Source organism: Schistocerca gregaria, chromosome 7, assembly GCF_023897955.1.
Source record: "Schistocerca gregaria isolate iqSchGreg1 chromosome 7, iqSchGreg1.2, whole genome shotgun sequence".
Taxonomy (NCBI): domain Eukaryota; kingdom Metazoa; phylum Arthropoda; class Insecta; order Orthoptera; family Acrididae; genus Schistocerca; species Schistocerca gregaria.
In genome coordinates, this window is record NC_064926.1 from 45,203,402 (window position 1) to 45,221,880 (window position 18,479).

The 18,479-nt window shown below is 43.7% G+C and overlaps 1 protein-coding gene across 1 annotated transcript in view; it reads left to right on the plus strand.

Moving 5' to 3' along the window:
* The first annotated feature begins 730 nt into the window (after positions 1 to 730).
* LOC126281797 (modular serine protease-like) overlaps positions 731 to 18,479 on the plus strand; it is a 183,774-nt gene continuing 166,025 nt past the window's right edge. Inside the window, exons 1-3 of the mRNA XM_049981011.1 lie at positions 731 to 802; positions 15,237 to 15,288; positions 15,370 to 15,486. Of these exons, the coding sequence (XP_049836968.1) occupies positions 751 to 802; positions 15,237 to 15,288; positions 15,370 to 15,486 (221 nt within the window). The 5' untranslated portion in view covers positions 731 to 750. The remainder of the gene's footprint in view (positions 803 to 15,236; positions 15,289 to 15,369; positions 15,487 to 18,479) is intronic.

Here is an 18,479-nt window from a genome sequence, read left to right on the forward strand (position 1 = left end):
CTGAAGATTATATGGGTAGATCACATAAATAATGAGGATGTATTGAATAGTATTTGGGAGAAGTTTGTGACACAACTTGACTAGAAGAAGGGCTCGGTTGGTAGGACATGTTCTGAGGCATCAAGGGATCACCAATTTAGTATTGGAGGGCAGTGTGGTGGGTAAAAATCGTAGAGGGAGACCAAGAGATGAATACACTAAGCAGATTCAGAAGGATGTAGGTTGCGGTAGGTACTGGGAGATGAAGAAGCTTGCACAGGATAGAGTAGGAAGGAGAGCTGCATCAAACCAGTTTCAGGACTGAAGACCACAACAACAACAACAACAATATGTTCTTGTCGAAGCAAATCATAGCAGTGGTCCAGATTTCATCTGCCGATAAAGTGCTTCCCTTTCGAGCAGTACATCGTATTTACACATTGTCTAGTGGTCTGTAATATGCACGCCAGTCAAATGAAATCATCGCAAACGATTAATGAAACTGAACACTTAGCTGTAGCAATACTTAGTTATGTGAGGACTGGTAAAAATCTAAATCTGTATATTAAGACCTTTATTCCTATTTGTTAATACAGGTTGTTGCTGAGACAATGATTTGCTTTAAATTGAGCGCAAACCTCCGTCAATCCTTGGTGTCTGCATTTCGCCAGCATTCCTTACCCTGTAACGGTATTTCCGTCTTTCAAGCGATCGCTGGAAGCTGCTGCCTTCCCTTCGCTGGGGAGGCTGTCCGTTATCCGGCAGTGTATAATGGGCCTCCGACGAGGGCAGTTATGTGCTCTATCTCTGCTGCTCATTTCCTGTAAGTAATATTCCTTGTAAACATTCAGGCTTCCTCTGCGTATGATAGTTATGAATAATATTGTTCTTAATGGGAATTGTATGCGTTTACTTATCGAATTGTTTCGCTAGACCTACAAGAATGACATCTCAGCAACATTTCAAACAATCTGTACTATTTGTCGAGATCACGTATCCAGTTTGTGTTAGTAGAGGTGTGCCCCACACGAGTAGGCCTGCCAATTACAGAGCTCTCTCCCACTTATAGATTGCTTGTTAGTGCATTAGCCGTTATCTACACGCTTGGAACCTTTTTGTAAATATACGATTGTTGAAATGGAAACACTCTCTATTGTAGAAAATGAGCTGTGTTCTACCAGTAATACTGAGGGACCACTGACGGCTTAATGTTTCTCTACGAAAATACAGTATCGTAACTGTGATATGCTTCTAGGACGCGGAACGAATCAGTTCTGGGATAAATGCTGCTACAGGGAACATCGCAAGATTCTTTTCTATTGTTTCAAAGCCCGAACATCTGCTTAAGATACACTTAAACAAACGTGTACAAAACTTTCGGTGGAAGGTAAAAGCCCTAATCTTGAGGGCGTGCAGTACATTGGTAACATTCAGATATTACAAATACTCGACTACGTATGTCACACGTTCCAAGCCTATGGAACTTCAAAGTTTCAAGGTAAACTACTCAGCGCTCTCTCTCTCTCTCTCTCTCTCTCTCACTCTCTCTCTCTCTCTCTCTCTCTCTCTCTCTCTATATATATATATATATATATATATATATATATATATATATATATATTTCTATTCATTCATAATAGGAGGAGGAATGAGGAGAGAGGGAGGGGAGGCAGATATGGTTGAAGAGAGGGGAGAGAGGAGATGGACAAATAGAAGGATCAGGAGGAGATAAAGAGACAGAGAGAGAGGGGGGAGGAGGAGACGTTCAAGTGGGTGGGAGGATGATGTGGAGGAGAGACAGAGGGGGAGGGAGGGGAGGAAACGGAAAGAGGAGGTGGTATGTACAATATATGCACATGCAGACGAAGCCTCGGTGCAAAGACTAGTATGTCCTAAATCATTTATCATTGCAACCAAATATGATGCATACACTACTTGCTACATGGCAACCAGGACTGTGAGGTTTAAAACCTCCTAGTTCCCTCAGGAGTTGAAATATGGGCAAATTAAGCATTTTCACCCCAAATTGCAGGCTGCTCTCCACAACACGCATTTTTGTGGTTAGAATCGCTGTGTCTAGCAGGTGCCATACAAGTGGATGGACGTGGCTGAGCAGAGAGATAGGGGGAGAGAAAGATGGATTGTGAGAGGGGGAGATAAGGGAGAGAGAGAGAGAGAGAGAGAGAGAGAGAGAGAGAGAGAGAGAGTTGAGGGAATAGGAGGAGGCATTTTGTGTAGGCAGTATTGACATTCATTGCAAGGTCAACATTTGCATATGGGCACAGCTGAGCAGAGTGAGAGGGGAGGAGATGGGTTTTTAGCGAGGGGGAGGATGAGGTGGACCAAGAGATGGGGGGAGGAGGAGGAGATAGACAGGCAGAGAGGTGGAGGAGATGATGAACAGAGGGGGGAGGAGGGGAGGTACAGAAAGAGGTGGGAAGGAAATGGACACAGAAAGGGGAAGGAGGGGAGATGCAGGAGGAAGGTGCAGGGGGATAGTGGGTAGGTGGAAATGGAGGATGGGGGAGGAAGAGATACGAGGACTGTTCAAAAAGTAAGGTGGCTTTTCAAATTGCACTGGCAACGTATATTCGATTATCAATCTTTTTTTTGTTATGTTGGTACACATGCCCCACACAGATGTTCACAGTCTACAGCATACTTCGTTTATTTTTGAGAGATAGAAAGGTTAGACGTCTTTCCGTGTGCTCAGTGATTTTCGATTATTGTAAAAAAACAGAGCAAAGAATTTGCATCAAATTTTGTGTGAAAAATGGAATCAAGTGCTCTAAAACACTTGAAATGATGCAGGTTGTATACGACCCTGGACAGCAGGGAGATCCGGGAAAAACCCGGGAATTTTTTCATCTGGGAAAAAACCTGGAAAAACTCGGGATTATTTTTGGAACTCCAGGTATTTTTCATTGTTTCAGTTTTCAGTTAAATTTTTGTAACATTGACCGGTAAGAACCAATACTCTAACAAAGGATATTACTGTATTTCGCTACTGCAGAATAATACTGCAGCAATAAAACTTGAAAGAGAGAAAGAAAAACGAAAATAAAACAAAGTTGCCAAGGAAATGAGCCATATACAGCAATAAAACACAGTGCTCACACGTCTGCCAATAGGAAAATCTGTCAACGGCTTTAGGAAGACTATGCAATGCTTCATAACAACAAATTGCCTCCGATTAGCGTGACGTCACAACTGCTTACAGTAAATTCATTTGAGCAGTTGCTAGCGAGCTCATGCGCATGCGCACTTGAGTCGCCTATAAGTAGTACCTTCTCCCGCTTTTTTTGTCAGAACGCTACACAGGTAAGGGCCAGTTGTACGGTCTCCTGCTAGCAGCCGCTAAAGTTCTATTGTGGGAGCGTTGTACGAACACGTAATAACACCTAACCACAGAAAAAACGTGGGTTGAGTAAAACGGTGATTGTGGCAGGGTTAGTCAAGTTAACCTGGCAGGAATATTCACAGAATTAGTGATGACAAGATTGTTATAATGAGGATGAGAAGAAACGGGGACATCACACAAATTAGGGAAGAATATGACGATTCCAAATTTATATAAAAATTTCGTACTACTGCTTCAGAAGCTAGAGCAAATGAAATGTGAAACTATTTCTTAACATGAAACTTTTTGCTTGTAGTAGGCCTAACAGGTATTGATTGTATTCTGTTGCGTTATAAAAATGTGCCAAAACGGTGTCGTTTATTCGGTGTGTGTTACAGTTGCTGCAATATTAGGCAGACCTATTTCGTGACAAAATGCACGTAATCAGATCGAGAAACTATGCCAGTCTTGGGTTCTATTCGTATTAATAACATTTTCAGTATTAGACAACATTTGGTTTTTTTATGTAGCAAAAGTTTGACGAACTTTGTTGAGCTAATAGAATCTTACCCAAAAGGAAAGCACGCCATGTAAAATTGTACTAAGGTTAGTGAGAAAAACAATGCAAGGACTTAAGGACTGAAGAAATGTGTACTGTCTTGCTTGTCTATTGTCTTTACTGGTGGTATGTATCCTATATTTAATTTTATGTCACACAAAACATAAATTTATTTAGCTAACAGGCAATAAAGAGTGCAAATTTTCTGAAGAGTTACTGTTCTCCCGGTTAAAAAAAAAGAACAGGAGCAGTTTGTCAAACCGGCCGATTAGGAGCAGGAGAGGCACCTGAGGAAATTTTAATTTCCACTGTCCTGGATATAGTTTGATGGCATCCATTACAAAATGTTACATGGTTGAGTTCCACAGAACGAAATACAGTGACGTGCGATAGAATGCTGTGTGAAGAGGCGTGGGACTGCACTTTGGCACATTTAAGACCAAACAATGTCTTACATTTCCTCAAACACATATATTTTATATTTCAGATTCTTCAGAAAGATGTGTACTACAAAATGGACATTTTTTGATAAGTCGATTTTTTAAATTTTTGGTGTCCTACCTCAAATGCTCATGGGGGAGGGGGGGGGGGGGGGGGGCGGGGCGCCACTATCTAGTATTGTCCCGGTTCGGAAATATCGTAGATTCGGTGAGATCCGGTGCAGATATACAGAGCAGTCTTAAGTTGAAATGGGGAAGTGGGTAGTCTCACGTGACCCGTGTTTACGTTTGGTGATTTTGCTGTTTTCGTTTATTGCTCTTACATCAAATGAAAACAAAACTGATTTCTGTGACCCGGAGCTATCAAGTAAATTACATAATTACGAAAGGCTAAAATATGTTATTAGTTTCAGATTTATTTTATATCCCTTTTCTGACAGTCAAGCATTAATCGCATTGCAGAACAATGAAGTTATTTCTGTCGATTTGCTAAAGAAATTTGGTTTTTATTAATCTTTTCCGCCGAACCAGCCAATTTATTTGAAACGGAGTGTTTAATTCCATACTATTGGCTAGTTTCAACTGTTCGCTGCATTTCAGGTGCATGTTTTATCTTCTAGAACGTATTGCATATGTCATAATAAAGAACCAAACATGAGATAATACAGTACTGGTACTTCAAAAATATTTACGTCTGAATCTGAACATACAAATGTGCACTTTAAGCTCAATTATGATTTTAGTATGGTTCACAAAATACCCTTCTCTTCGAGTATCCTCTAATGTCTTGTTTCTTTTATGACATTATGTAAGATGCTTGTTATGAGGCGCCCTTTGGCAAGTGCTGAAACGAACCTATTTCTAACAGGTCTCTGGAAAATATAATGGTGGTTTGAAAAGCGTTACTTTCAATGTAAATTTCCTTTTATGCAAGATGAACTATGTGCGAGAATGTACGATGGACTTAATAAATCCCAGAGTTTTTGACTCTTCGTTTAATAATCAGCTCTTTGAGTACGATGTTTTAGAATAATTTCTAGCCCAGAATATCTAACATTTATGTCATTCTCAGACATTTTACTGGCACATTTGTGTGATGTATCTTAAAGAGTAACACGCGCAAAAAAGGGGCAACATTATATGTGGAAGCTTTTCTTTTCTTGTAGCAACACTACATATATTAATTTAAACCATTAATTTTCCCTATAGTGTGTTTGCGTTACCTAACAGTGATGTTGCTTTTGGCCGACTACATCACGTGTCCTGTGTTCTGAATATCCTCTGTTATCGGTTGGCGAGATCACGTGACCTGAGCTATGACTGGCTTACAAAAGCGCATCACAATCACGATTTCAATGACATGTGGAATAATCGGGTCTACTGCCGGATGTTTGTGTCGCTCTGGCACAATATTTCGGGCACGTAACTCGTTGCCTTCATCAGGTGCTACCTGAGACTGCCGTGTTCAAAAAATGGTTCAAATGGCTCTGAGCACTATGGGACTCAACTGCTGTGGTCATTAGTCCCCTAGAACTTAGAACTACTTAAACCTAACCAACCTAAGGACATCACATACATCCATGCCCGAGGCAGGACTCGAACCTGCAACCGCAGCAGTCGCACGGTTCCGGACCGCGCGCCTAGAACTGCCGTGTTGAAGGATCTTGTCCACTATTTATGCCCAGAGGGCGCTGGGTGCTCTCTTTGCCGTGCCAGTCCGCCTGGCACTGCTTGTAATGTGTTGTCTCTTCCCCAGTGTTCCCTCGGACGTCCGCGCCCGACTTGGGCGCCATCTGTGGCAGCTCTCTGAGGCCTGTCCTGTGTCGGGCGTTCCGTTCGCGGTCCGCGTCCGCTAGTCGCTGCTCCTGAGGTTTTTACCCCTCCCTTGTGCTCCCACAGACGTCCGCGCCCGGCTCGTCCACCACCTGTGGTCGTGGCAGTTGTCTGGGGCTCGACACGCATGTGGCGTTCTGTTTGTTGTGGTTGGCAGGACAGCCAACCGTGTTACTAAAGGAGGCCGAAATGCACGCGTTTTAGCTCACGCAGGCTGGCGTGAGGTCTGGAACATGACAACAGAATTAGAATTGAGAAAAACGGACGTAGCTGGTGGAATACTTAACTTTAATCCATTAATAGAGAACGTCGCCCTTTATGCTAAATGATTCACAATATCAATAGTACGGATACTGGCGCCTTGCGAGGTCGTAGCAAATAACGTAGCTGAAGGCTATGCTAACCATCGTCTCGGCAAATGAGAGCGTAGAAGTCAGTGAACCATCGCTAGCAAAGTCGGCTGTACAACTGGGCGAGTGCTAGGAAGTCTCTCTAGACCTGCCGTGTGGCGGCGCTCGGTCTGCAATCATTGATAGTGGCGACACGCGGGTCGGATGTATACTACTGGACCGCGGCCGATTTAAAGGCTACCACCTAGCAAATGTGGTGTCTGGCAGTGACACCATACTGTTCGTGGTGTGCGCCCGCTTGGTGCTGCACCCAAGGCGTTGGCACTTCCCTCGTGGACTATGACATCATGGTCAGTTTCGATGTGGTGTCGCTCTTCACACGAGTGCCACTCAATGATTCACTCAATATCATTGGAGAGAAGTTCGATGGTGCCCTGCTCGACCTGTTCAAGCATGTACTGACCTCAACATATTTTCTTTATGGCTGTCAATTTTATAAGCAAATGGAAGGAGTGGTAATGGGCAGCCCTTTATCACCAGTGGTAGCCAACCTTTTCATGCCTTTTCATAGAAAGGTACGAAGAGGAGGCACTTGCTTCATCCGCTTACCAACCCAAGTGCTTTCTTAGGTATGTTGATGACACTTTTGTCATTTGGCCCCATGGTAGGGAGAAGCTAAATGAGTTTTTGGAACATCTAAATGCACGCCACCCAAGTATAAAATTTACTATGGAGCTAGAGAAGGATGGACAACTCCCATTCCTGGATGTCCTGGTCAAGAGGAAGGCAGATGGCACTCTGGGGCACAGTGTGTATCGTAAGCCCACCCACACTGACTTTTATACCTTCAAACCAGTAGCTGCCACCACCCAGCACAGAAGAATGGGGTCTTGAAAACATTAGTTCACAGGGCTCGAGCTCTGTCAGATACAGAAAGTCTGGCCACAGAGATACAACATCTACAGCTTGCGTTCAGCAGAAATGGATACTCCTCCATAGACATCCAAAGGTCACTTCGTACTACCAGTCAACCACAGGGTACACAAGAGGAGCCAGAGGAGGTGAAGAATGTGGCATACCTGCCATATGCTGGACGTATTTCTGCAAAGATCAGCAGAATTCTTTCAAAATATGATATAAAGAGTATCTTGTGTCCACCCTCGAAAATTGGGACCATGCAAGGGAGTGTGAAGGACGACCAGGGGCTACGTAAACCAGGCATTTACAACATCCCGTGCCAGTGTGGAAAGTCATGCATTGGCCAGACAACCAGGGCAGTGGACGTCAGAGGCACACCAGACTTGGACAGGCAACTAAACCTGCCGTAGTGGAGCACTGTCTGGAGCTCGGCCACTCAATGGACTATAACAACACCAAAATTGTGCCACAGACGCCAAGATTTTGGGATAGTGTCATAAAGGAGGCCATCGAGATCAAGGTCACAGACAACCTAATAAACCACGACAGCGGTTACCAGCTCAGCTCGGCGTGGAGTCCGGCTCTGGAGCTTATCAGGGCTCAACGAAATGAACCAACAAACTCCTCAAGAAGTACTAACACTGCAGGAGTAGCGCCAGGCGGGTGCGGACCGCGAACGCAACTCCCGATGCAGGACGGGCCTCTGACAGCCGCCACGACCGCAGATGATGGACTAGCCGACCACAGACGGCCGTCGGAGCAGCAGGGAAGTGCCAACACCGCAGGATCAGCGCCAGGGGGGGAGCGGACCGCGAATGGAGCGCCCAACAAAGGACAGGCCTCAGAGAGCTGTCACGATGGAGACCAAGTCGGGCGCGGATGTCCGAGGGAGCACCGGGGAAGAAACAACACCTTACAAGCAGCGCCAGGCAGGCGCGGACCGCGAACAGAGCCCCCGTTACGTGGCCGAAATATTGTGCCAGAGCGACACAAACATCCGGCAGTAGACCCGATTATTCCACATGTCAAGATCTCGCCGGGAAAGCCTGAAGAGTTACACGATTTCAATGCTTCGGAAAGTAACATGTGTTATTTGGTGGAATTCGAATTTATACTTTCGTAATATTAAAATGTGCAGTGTACATGTTGCTGCACGTCAGACATCTTCCCAAAACATGTTTGGCTCCCTGAGTTTCGTTTTCTAAAGTGCCGGGAATTTCTAAGCCTGTGTATAAAACCATGACCATTCAAAAGACTGGTAAGTTTTACAGTTCGAAGGAAAAGTATACCTTCACTTAACACGGAAAAAGTGTATTTTCACCCGGGAGGAAATGTACTTTTAACAGGGAATTCTGGGAAAAATCCGGGAATTTTTTTCCCTCGTTCACCTATACACCCTGTGTTGACAGTGGCATAGGGTGAGTCTGCTCTAAGTAAAGAAGTGTTTACAAGTGGTACAAGCTCTTCCAAGATGACCCAGAAGATGCCAATGACGAACCTCGCTCTGGAGCCCCAGCACATCAACAACAGATGATAACGTCGAAGCTGTGAAGAAAATTGTTTTGGAAAATCGTCGAATTATCGTAAGAGAAGCTGCTGAGGGTGTTGGCATATCCGTTGACTCGTGTCATGCAATTTTTTCGGATGTTTTGGGCATGAGATGTGTGTTAAAAACTGTGTTCCGAAACTTGTTAATTTTGATAAGAAGAACCGTCGCATGTCATCGCTCAGGAGCTCTTAAATGATGTCAATGATGAACCTGATTTGCTCAAAGGGGTCATAACTGGTGACGAAACATGGGTTTACAGTTATGACGTCGAAACCAAAGCCCAATGTCCCAATGGGAGCATCCCAGAGAGCCAAAACCGAAAGAAGTACGCCAAATTCGATCAAATGTCAAAGTTTTGGTCACTGTTTTTTTCAGTTACCGAGGTGTTGTGTATCATGAATTTTTGCCTCAAGGTTATACGGTCAATAAGGAGTATTACCTTTACATTATGCGCAATTGTGAGACGTGTTTGCAAAAAATTTCTGTAATTGTGGAAAAACAATTCATGGCTTTTGCATCACGACAATGCTCGTTCATCGTTGCTTGTGAGAGATTTTTTTGCCAAAAACAACACGACATCATGCCTCAGCCACCATATTCACCGGATTTGACTTCCTGCAACATTTTCCTATTCCCAAAACTGAAGAGGCCTATGAAAGGACGAAGATTTTCAATGACTGAGGTAGTAAAAACTGCATTGCTGGAAGAACTCAGGGCTGTACCAAAAAGTGCTTATGAGAAGTGCTTCGAGGATTGGAAGAAGCGTTGGCATAAGCGTATTGTATCTGAGGGGGATTACTTTGAAGGAGACAACGAGAATATGGACGAATAAATAGATATTTTTTCATAAAAATATAAAGGCACCTTACTTTTTTAACACACCTAGTATGTAGCAGGCCAAGCTTCTCCTGAAGCGGTGCCCCCTAGTAATGCTTGGTCGTATTCATTAGTAGACTTTGGAGTTTTCGTGACACCATGTCGCTCGCCAATCTACATGAGGTGACAGTAAACAGCACCGCTCTAGCCTTTACACAGTGCATGCTTGAACTTCTGCTGTGGCTTAATTTCATTTCATGTAGCTACAAATACAGAGTAACAATGAACTATAAGTATATGAAATACACACATAAAAAAAAGTTTTGCGTCACCTCGGTTATGAGAGTTCCGTAACCTGTACAGAAATTTGGAATAGAGACCAAAATAAACATCATTTCCGCCCTTTTTAGTGCTCATGAAAACCACACATTGCATGTTGTACCACAATACAGCGACACCTTCAGAGGTGGTTGTCCAGATTGGTCTACACATCGGTACCTCTAATACCCAATAGCACATCCTCTTTCATTGATGTATGCCTGTATTTGTCGTGGCATACTATCCACAAGTTCATCAAGGCACTGTGAGTCAGATTGTCTGACTCCTCAACGGCGATTCGGCGTAGAGTCCTCGGAGTGGCTTGTGGGTCACGTCGTTCATAAACAGCCCTTTTCAGTCTCTCACGTATGTTCGATAGGGTTCATGTCTGGAGAAAATGCTGGCCACTCGAGTCTAGCGATGTCGTTATCCTGAAGGAAGTCATTCACAAGATGTGCACGATGGGGGCGCGAATTGTCATCCATGAAGACGAATGCCTCACTAGTATGCTGCCGATATGGTTGCACGATCGGTCGGAGGATGGCATTCACGTATCGTACAGCCGTTACGGCGCATTCCGTGACCAGCAGCGACGTACGTCGTCCCCACATAATGCCACTCCAAAACAGCAGGGAACCTCCACCTTGCTACACTCGCTGGACAGTGTGCCTAAGGCTTTCATCCTGACCGGGTTGCCTCCAAACATGTCTCTGATGATTGTCTGGTTGAAGGCATATGCTACACTCATCGGTGAAGAGGATGTGATGCCAATCCTGAGCTGTCCATTCGGCATGTTGTCGGGCCCATCTGTACCGCGCTGCATGGTGTCAGAGTTGCACAGATTGACTTTACCATGGACGTCGCGAGTGAAGTTATGCCTCGTGCAGCCTATTGTGCACAGTTTGAGTCGTAACACGACGTCTTGTGGCTGCACGAAAAGCATTACTCAACATGGTGGCGTTGCTGTCAGGGTTCCTCCGAGCCATAATCCGTAGGTAACGGTTATCCACTGCAGTAGTAGCCCTTGGGCGGCCTGAGCGAGGCATGTCATCGATAGTTCCTATCTCTCTGCATCTCCTCCATGTCCGAACAACATCGCTTTGGTTCACTCTGAGATGCTTAGACACTTCCCTTGTTGAGAGCACAAAATAACAATTGGGCGCGATCCAACCTCGGTATTGACAGTCAATACCGCATCGTCCGATCATCGAGCAGCTCGTGGTTTTCTGCTTAAAAGGGACCATTTGTGGTGCCCATGTGCGGACTACTGCACACTAAATTCAAGGACAGTGCCAGACATATATCCAGTGCCACACCTCCGGATGTTAGCGCATTCTGGGAGGTCTGACTGTATTTAGCAAAATTGATTGTGCGAAGGCATACGTGCAGATGTCCGTAGCACCTGAGAACGTAGAAAAAACCGCAATTATTACCCCCTTCAAGTTGTTTGAGAGCATGTTCATGACGTATAGCCTTAGGAATGCTGCCCAGACTTGGCAGCATTTCCTGGATGGCATCTTGTGAGGTTTGCAATGCTGCTTTGCATACCATGATGACATCCTTGTATTCTAGAAAACATCCGATCTCCACTGCAGCCACCTAAAAATAATTTCCAACCTGGTGAAATGTGTATTTGGAGTCAGTGAGACCGAATTTTCCAGGCACTTAATCACCTGTACTGGATCCACACCTTTGCCAGACAGAGTACAGCCAGTTATGAACTTGCCATGTCCACAAACTCACAAAGGCCTGTAATCCTCTCAGGATGGTCGACGTCTACTGATGCTGTCTGTGTAACGTTGCCATGCTGCTTGAACCTGTGACTGCAGTGCAATATGTGACCTCACTGCAAAAAAGGGCTCCCATTACCTGGACTGACGAAGTGGAGTACAGCTTTACTGGGTCAAAACAGTGCCTCACCGAAGTGGCACTGCTCGCCCTTTTGATACACAATGCAGAGTTGGCTGTCATTGTGGATCCCAGCAAGACTGTCGTTAGTACAGTGCTCCAACAATGCGTTGATGGCAGCTGGCAGTCACTCAGCATCTTCTTGCGGGGAAGTTATTGACGTCACAACGCTCTTGGAGCATGTACAAACATGGCAACTGTCTGTGTATCCGGTGGTGAAACACTTCAATCCTCCGGTAGATGCCTGCCCCTTCATTATCTTCACTGACCATAAATTAATAACACACACTTTCTGGATCAACACCACCAACTGTTCACTGTACCAGCTACACCAGTTGGAGTATGTGTCCTTGTTTACAATGGACATCTGCTACGTCTACGGGATGGACAACATTGTTGCCATCTGCTTGCCCCATGACTGTGCTGTCATGTCCACCCAGGTGAACTTCGAAGACACCACACATAAACAGGGGGGTGACCCAAATGAACAGCTTTTAACACCGACACCTCCAGCTGACTACATTTAGAACTAGTGGCCATCCCTGGGTTCTCCCGAAAAGTTTGGTGTGGTTTAGAGCAGGCACAGATTTCGCATTCCTCCTGGAGAAATTTCAGTACTGTGCTTTCAGCTTTATCCAGCTATCACATCCTATTGCACACACTATAGTGTCGCTCATGCCAGTGCATTTCATGTGGCCAGGAGTCTGGAAGGATTGCCATCAGAGATCATATGCCTGCACAGCATGGCAGCTTGCAAAAATCACCCAATGCACCCTTCAGAACCTTCCCCAACATGACATGTTGCATCACACTTGTCCACACAGACATTGTAGGTGCATTTCCTCTGTCCCAAGGCAAGTGCTACCTCCTCACAATAGTGGACTTCTTTACCTGCTGGCCAGAGGCAGTGACCATAGAGGACATCACTGCTGAGATGGTCGCTACTGATTTTGTTGACATCTGGGTGGTGCACATCGACTGCCCCAGCACGTAAATACCGACTGCGTCCACCAGTTTGACTGTATGGTGTTCAAACATATTACCTGTGTGGCACGTGGCTGCACTGCATGTAAACTACCACATGCCATCTAATGGCATGGTCAAGTGGCTTCATCAGATGCTGAAGGTATCTCTGATGTGCCACGACACCACCTGAACAAGGGGCTCATTCTTGAACTCTGTTGACTGTGAATAACCCTGAAGGAAGATATTGGCATGTCACCTGCAAACCTCATCTATAGCCAGTCACTCTCCGTCCCCAGAGAATTCATGGAGGAAGTTTCACTACTATATGACGCCTCGACCCTGCCACTACCAGAATGCCTGCACACTCACATGGCTGGCTTCCAACTGCACTACTGATGTGACAGGGTGCTGGAATAGCCTTCATCCACACATACCTAAAGTGCTGCAGGCATGTCATGCTGCACCTAGATAAGGTACAGCCACCACTTCGGCTCCTGCCACCACTGTGCTTGTGCTGATGTCTCCACAAGCATGCAAGGCACAAACATATGCTAGCTGCAGATGGAACATTTTTGCGTCTCCCGCCTGTCGAGCTCTGCTCGCCAAGGGCGAATCTATGTAGCAGCAGTTATCACAGCCGTGGTTGACAGCACAGCAATTGCAGGCAACACTGCCAATGTGCTACCACACTGAAGTACCATTAGTCCAAAGCTTGGCAATGATATGATGCCCATGAGCATGTAGGACACGAAGAGAGACATCAATGCAAGCTACCAACTGAGACTGCACAGATGTCTACGCCGTTCTTCAGTCTCACGAGACAGGAGACAATTCACATGCTTGGCTGATCACATGTCCATTGTCCTTCAAGACTGAACTGCATGATTGATCACGGAGGAGTGTGTGCCCTGCAGGGTTAGTGGTCAAGCTGCTCACCGTGGTTCCACAATCGTCCTGGCAGATGTTTTGAGTGTGTATTTTGTGAGGTTTTTTTTTGGTGTGTATATGTTGCTGTTAATAAATGAGTTGTCACATTATCACATGCATTCAATTACTTGGACTTGGTGTGTGGATGCAGCATTAAGCCAGCACACAGTATGACTGTTTTGAAAGTGGCAAAAACCACTCATTGCACACTTTAGGGTGTTGAGTGGCAGCTTTCTGTAAATGTAGAAAAATGTAAGTTAATGCTGATGATTAGGAAAACAATGCTGTAATGTTTGAATACAGTATTAATAGTGTGCTGCTTGCCAGTTTATTCAGTTAAATTATCTAGGCAAAATACTGCAAAGCGAAATGAATGCGGCCATGTAAGGACAGTACCAGGGAGAGCAAATGGTAGACTTTGGTTTATTGGGAGAATTCTAGGAAAAAGTAATTCATCTATAAAGAGAATGAATATAAGACACTAGTGCTTCTCATTCTTGAGTACTGCTGTAGTGTTTGGGATTCCCAACAGACCAGATTGAAGGAAGACACTTCAAATGGTTCAAATGGCTCTGAGCACTATGGGACTCAACTGCTGTGGTCATAAGTCCCCTAGAACTTAGAACTACTTAAACCTAACTAACCTAAGGACATCACACACATCCATGCCCGAGGCAGGATTCGAACCTGCGACCGTAGCAGTCGCGCGGTTCCGGACTGAGCGCCTAGAACCGCTAGACCACCGCGGCCGGCAAGGAAGACACTGAAAGAATTAAAATGAGAAGTGTGCTGTTAGATATTGTGCTTGTGGGTTTGATGAAGATGCAAATGCAAATATTGCAGTGATACTATGTGGACTTAGGTGGGAATCTGTAGAAGAAAGCTGATGTTCTTTCTGCAAAACACTGTTGATAAAATTTAGAAAACCAGCATTTGCGACTGATAGCAAAACGATTCTGCTCCCGCCAATGTATATTTTGCCTAAAGGCCACCAAGTCAACAGAAGTTTGGGCTCTTATGGAGGCATCTAGACTTTCATCTTTTGCTCACTCCAGTTGTGATTGAAACAGGAAAGGGAATGACTATTGATGATACAAGGTACTCTTTGACACGCTCTCTATGGTGACATGTGGAATATGTTTGTAGATGTAGATTTACCTTTGTTACCTATGAAATGTCCTACAAATTTTTTCACCAACTGACAAAACCTCAAATATGCAGATTGCACTTGTGTGTTTGTACAATCTATGTTCATTTACCATATAGCAACTTCATAAGTTTTTGAATAGCAATATTTCTAAAAAAAAAAAGCTTTTTTTCATTTCTTCAATAGTTTCATCAGTAGCAGAAAATTCTGTGCCCAGAGTAAAAAGACAGGACTGTGGGTAAGTGATTCTCATTTTCTGATGTTTGCAGTTACAGATAAGTCAGCATAAGGATTTTCACTAACCAAAACAAAATTACAGAACACAAAACTTCCTGTGCCAAAATGGAGAATGCATAGAACACTTCAAAGTTTGTGATGGAACTGCTGACTGTTCAGATAAATCTGATGAAAATAAAGTTACTTGCAGATGGAGGCGGTGAGTATTTTGCAACTTGTTTTAGTTTCTCACTCTTTATGAATGTTACCATTTACCTGAAAAGCCAACCGAGCTTTACTTTTGACTAGTCAGGTAGTACACCTATGCTACACATTGAGATACGACCACGGATTCTTAATCAAGATTTACCTAAATTTCAAAATAAAAGAGTATAAATGATAGACCACTCCTTTTACTCCCTCCCTATCATCCGTACCCCATTACCATCTTGCTACCAGCTTTTTTCTGTGGATGTCTCCATAGACAGTAACATCCCACTTATCCATGCCCATGCTGTCATAGACAATTTCTCTTCCAGCATCCTCTTGGTGTCAAACCCAACACCTCATTCATTATACAGATGACTGTCCATGAAATTCTCCACAACCTTGTCAAGGGGAAACTATACAAACTGGTGACATACCTATAGGCACCTACATGGCACTCTCACGTGCCAGTCTGTTTGTGTGCCACCTAGAGGAATCCTTCCTACATGCTCAAAATTCTAATGCCATAATGTAGGTGATACCTTCATAATCTAGACTCGAGGAAATCTATCCTCATTCCTTCAGGCTGTAACATCCTTGATCATATGTGTTTTGTATAGTCCTCCTCAGCTCAGCTAGACATCTCCTTTGAGACTGATTTCAACTTCTCCATTGGCTCCATGAAAGCCTCCATAAATATAATACCTGCCAACAGTACCTCCACATAAGTAAATGTCGTGCTTTCCTAATCAGTTAGTCACAGCCATACAGTACAGCCACATTGGATAGAACACTTGCAGAATGGAGCAATCCATTATACATTATGTTGATGCTCTAGCTGGCAAGTGTTATTCTCTAAACCTGGTCAATTGTCAGCTCTCTTGCTCTGTAGGCCCTCAGAATGCTAGTAGATTAGGCAAGATTATATGAAACTAGGTAAACTTTCTGCACCCTAGATCACTAGTGTGGAGATCCTGTAGGGTGTACAACATGTCATAAATTTTTTTACATAATATGAATTTAAAAAAAGAGAGATGTGCTAATGTTCCTTTCCTCAGATTCTTGATATTATTAATAATAATGTATACTTTAGTTAGTTCTACTAAGAAGCTTGTTGGTAGAACTGGAGGATTTTGTCGCCAATAAATCATTTGGGTTCCTCAATAAACCTAAATTTGTTAGTAATAACAACTTTTATGCTTGCTGGTAACTTATGGAAAATGTGTGTTCCTTAATACTCCAACCAGCGAAGTGGCCACACACGGCTTCTCCTTTATTACCCAGTACCACCCTGTAAAGGAACACCTTAATCTTATCTTCTTGCAGACCTTAACTACCTTTAATCTTGACCCAAAATGAAGTATTTTCTTCCCAAAATCCTTCTCACTGTCCTAAAACTGGTATTCAACAATCCTCAATCTACAAAGTGTCTGGTAATGACATATTTTTGAAATACTCACTGCAAAACATGTCCCATTCTCCTTTCCAGCACATGCAGTCACATGGATAGTCATGCTTTAACAACATTAGACAAAAGGCACTTTTTTTTACAAATGCTACCACAAAGCAAAACAAAATTCAGTATTTGGAAAGATTAAACATGTTGCTACACAAGGTTTGTTACTTGACCCACCATTATTCTTCAGCTGAGTAAATGTCCGCCTCCTTAGCTGGGTGAGCAGGATCCCTGGCAGCAGGCCTAGGTTCTATTCCTAGCTGGGTTGTAGATTTTCTTCACTCAGGGACTGGTTGTTGTGCTGTCCTTGACATGTAGATCACCCAATGTGGCGCCAACTGAAAGGACTTGCAACTTGACAGCTGAATGTCCCCAAGTGTGGATTCCCGGCTATCAGTGCCCTACAATCATTTCATTTCACCTGAATACATGGTGTAACAAAGACACTGGAGAACAATGAAAACTGCTATGTTTAGTGATGAGACAGGTATACTAACACTGTGTCTATAAACAGCGAGGAGAATAGTGGATTAGGCCTTCAACTGGTGGACAGCCAACAGCCTAAATCTTAGTCTTGCAAAACAGTGATATTATATGATTCCAGACAAACAGAACCAACTTACAAGAGGCTAAAGTTGTGATCAGTGAGAACACACTACGTGAAAGTTCATGTGTGAAATTCTTAGGTATCTACATGTATAACAAGCTGAGGTGACGTCAGAAAGTGGACGAATTACCTAAAAAATCTCCATTCTGCATGCTTTTGAGCTAAAAATCACTCTATTTATTAACCTGCATATAGGATTGATGGCATACTTTCACTAAATACTCCCATATTTCATAATATTCTGGGATAACACAGTTAAGCTTGGAAAAGTCCCTAGAAATATACACTAAGAATACTGTGTAAAGTTGGGATTCTTATATTCAAATAGTAACGCATTTAGTTGCTAGTTGTTTATAAAAAGAGTGAATATGTAATGAACTGTGAAACTCACCTCAATTCCTTTCCTCTTTAGTATTCAGAATGGAGTTCTATATTCTATTACAAAGACATTTAACAGGTTGCCATCAAAAATCAAACAGGAAACTGTGAACCGTCAGACATTCAGTAACCTTATTAGACACTGCTCTTTCAATTTATCAGAATATTTTGACACAGAGATGTAAATTCCAGTTGATGTAAGTGTTCATATTATACAACTTTGCTCTACTGCATCCCTAAAAGCTCTCTTTTGTGATGGGATTTACAGAAATGGTAGGTGAAGAAAGGAGTGAATCATATATCAACTCTATTGCAACCTATAGCTAAGCTTTTATGTGGGCATGACCACCAAAGTTGACCAGCCTGGTTCAGATACTGCCACTGCGACCAACATGCTTGTCTTCAGTAACTTTTTCTTTATGTGAACCCTGTGAATCCTTTGTCTTGTCCCTCACCAACCCCAACTTTCCAGTGTTTTGTAGACTGGAACTGTGCCTGTTTCTTTACTTGAACCCTTTGGATTCTTTGTTCTGTTCCTTGTCAACATTGGCTTCTCAGTGTTATG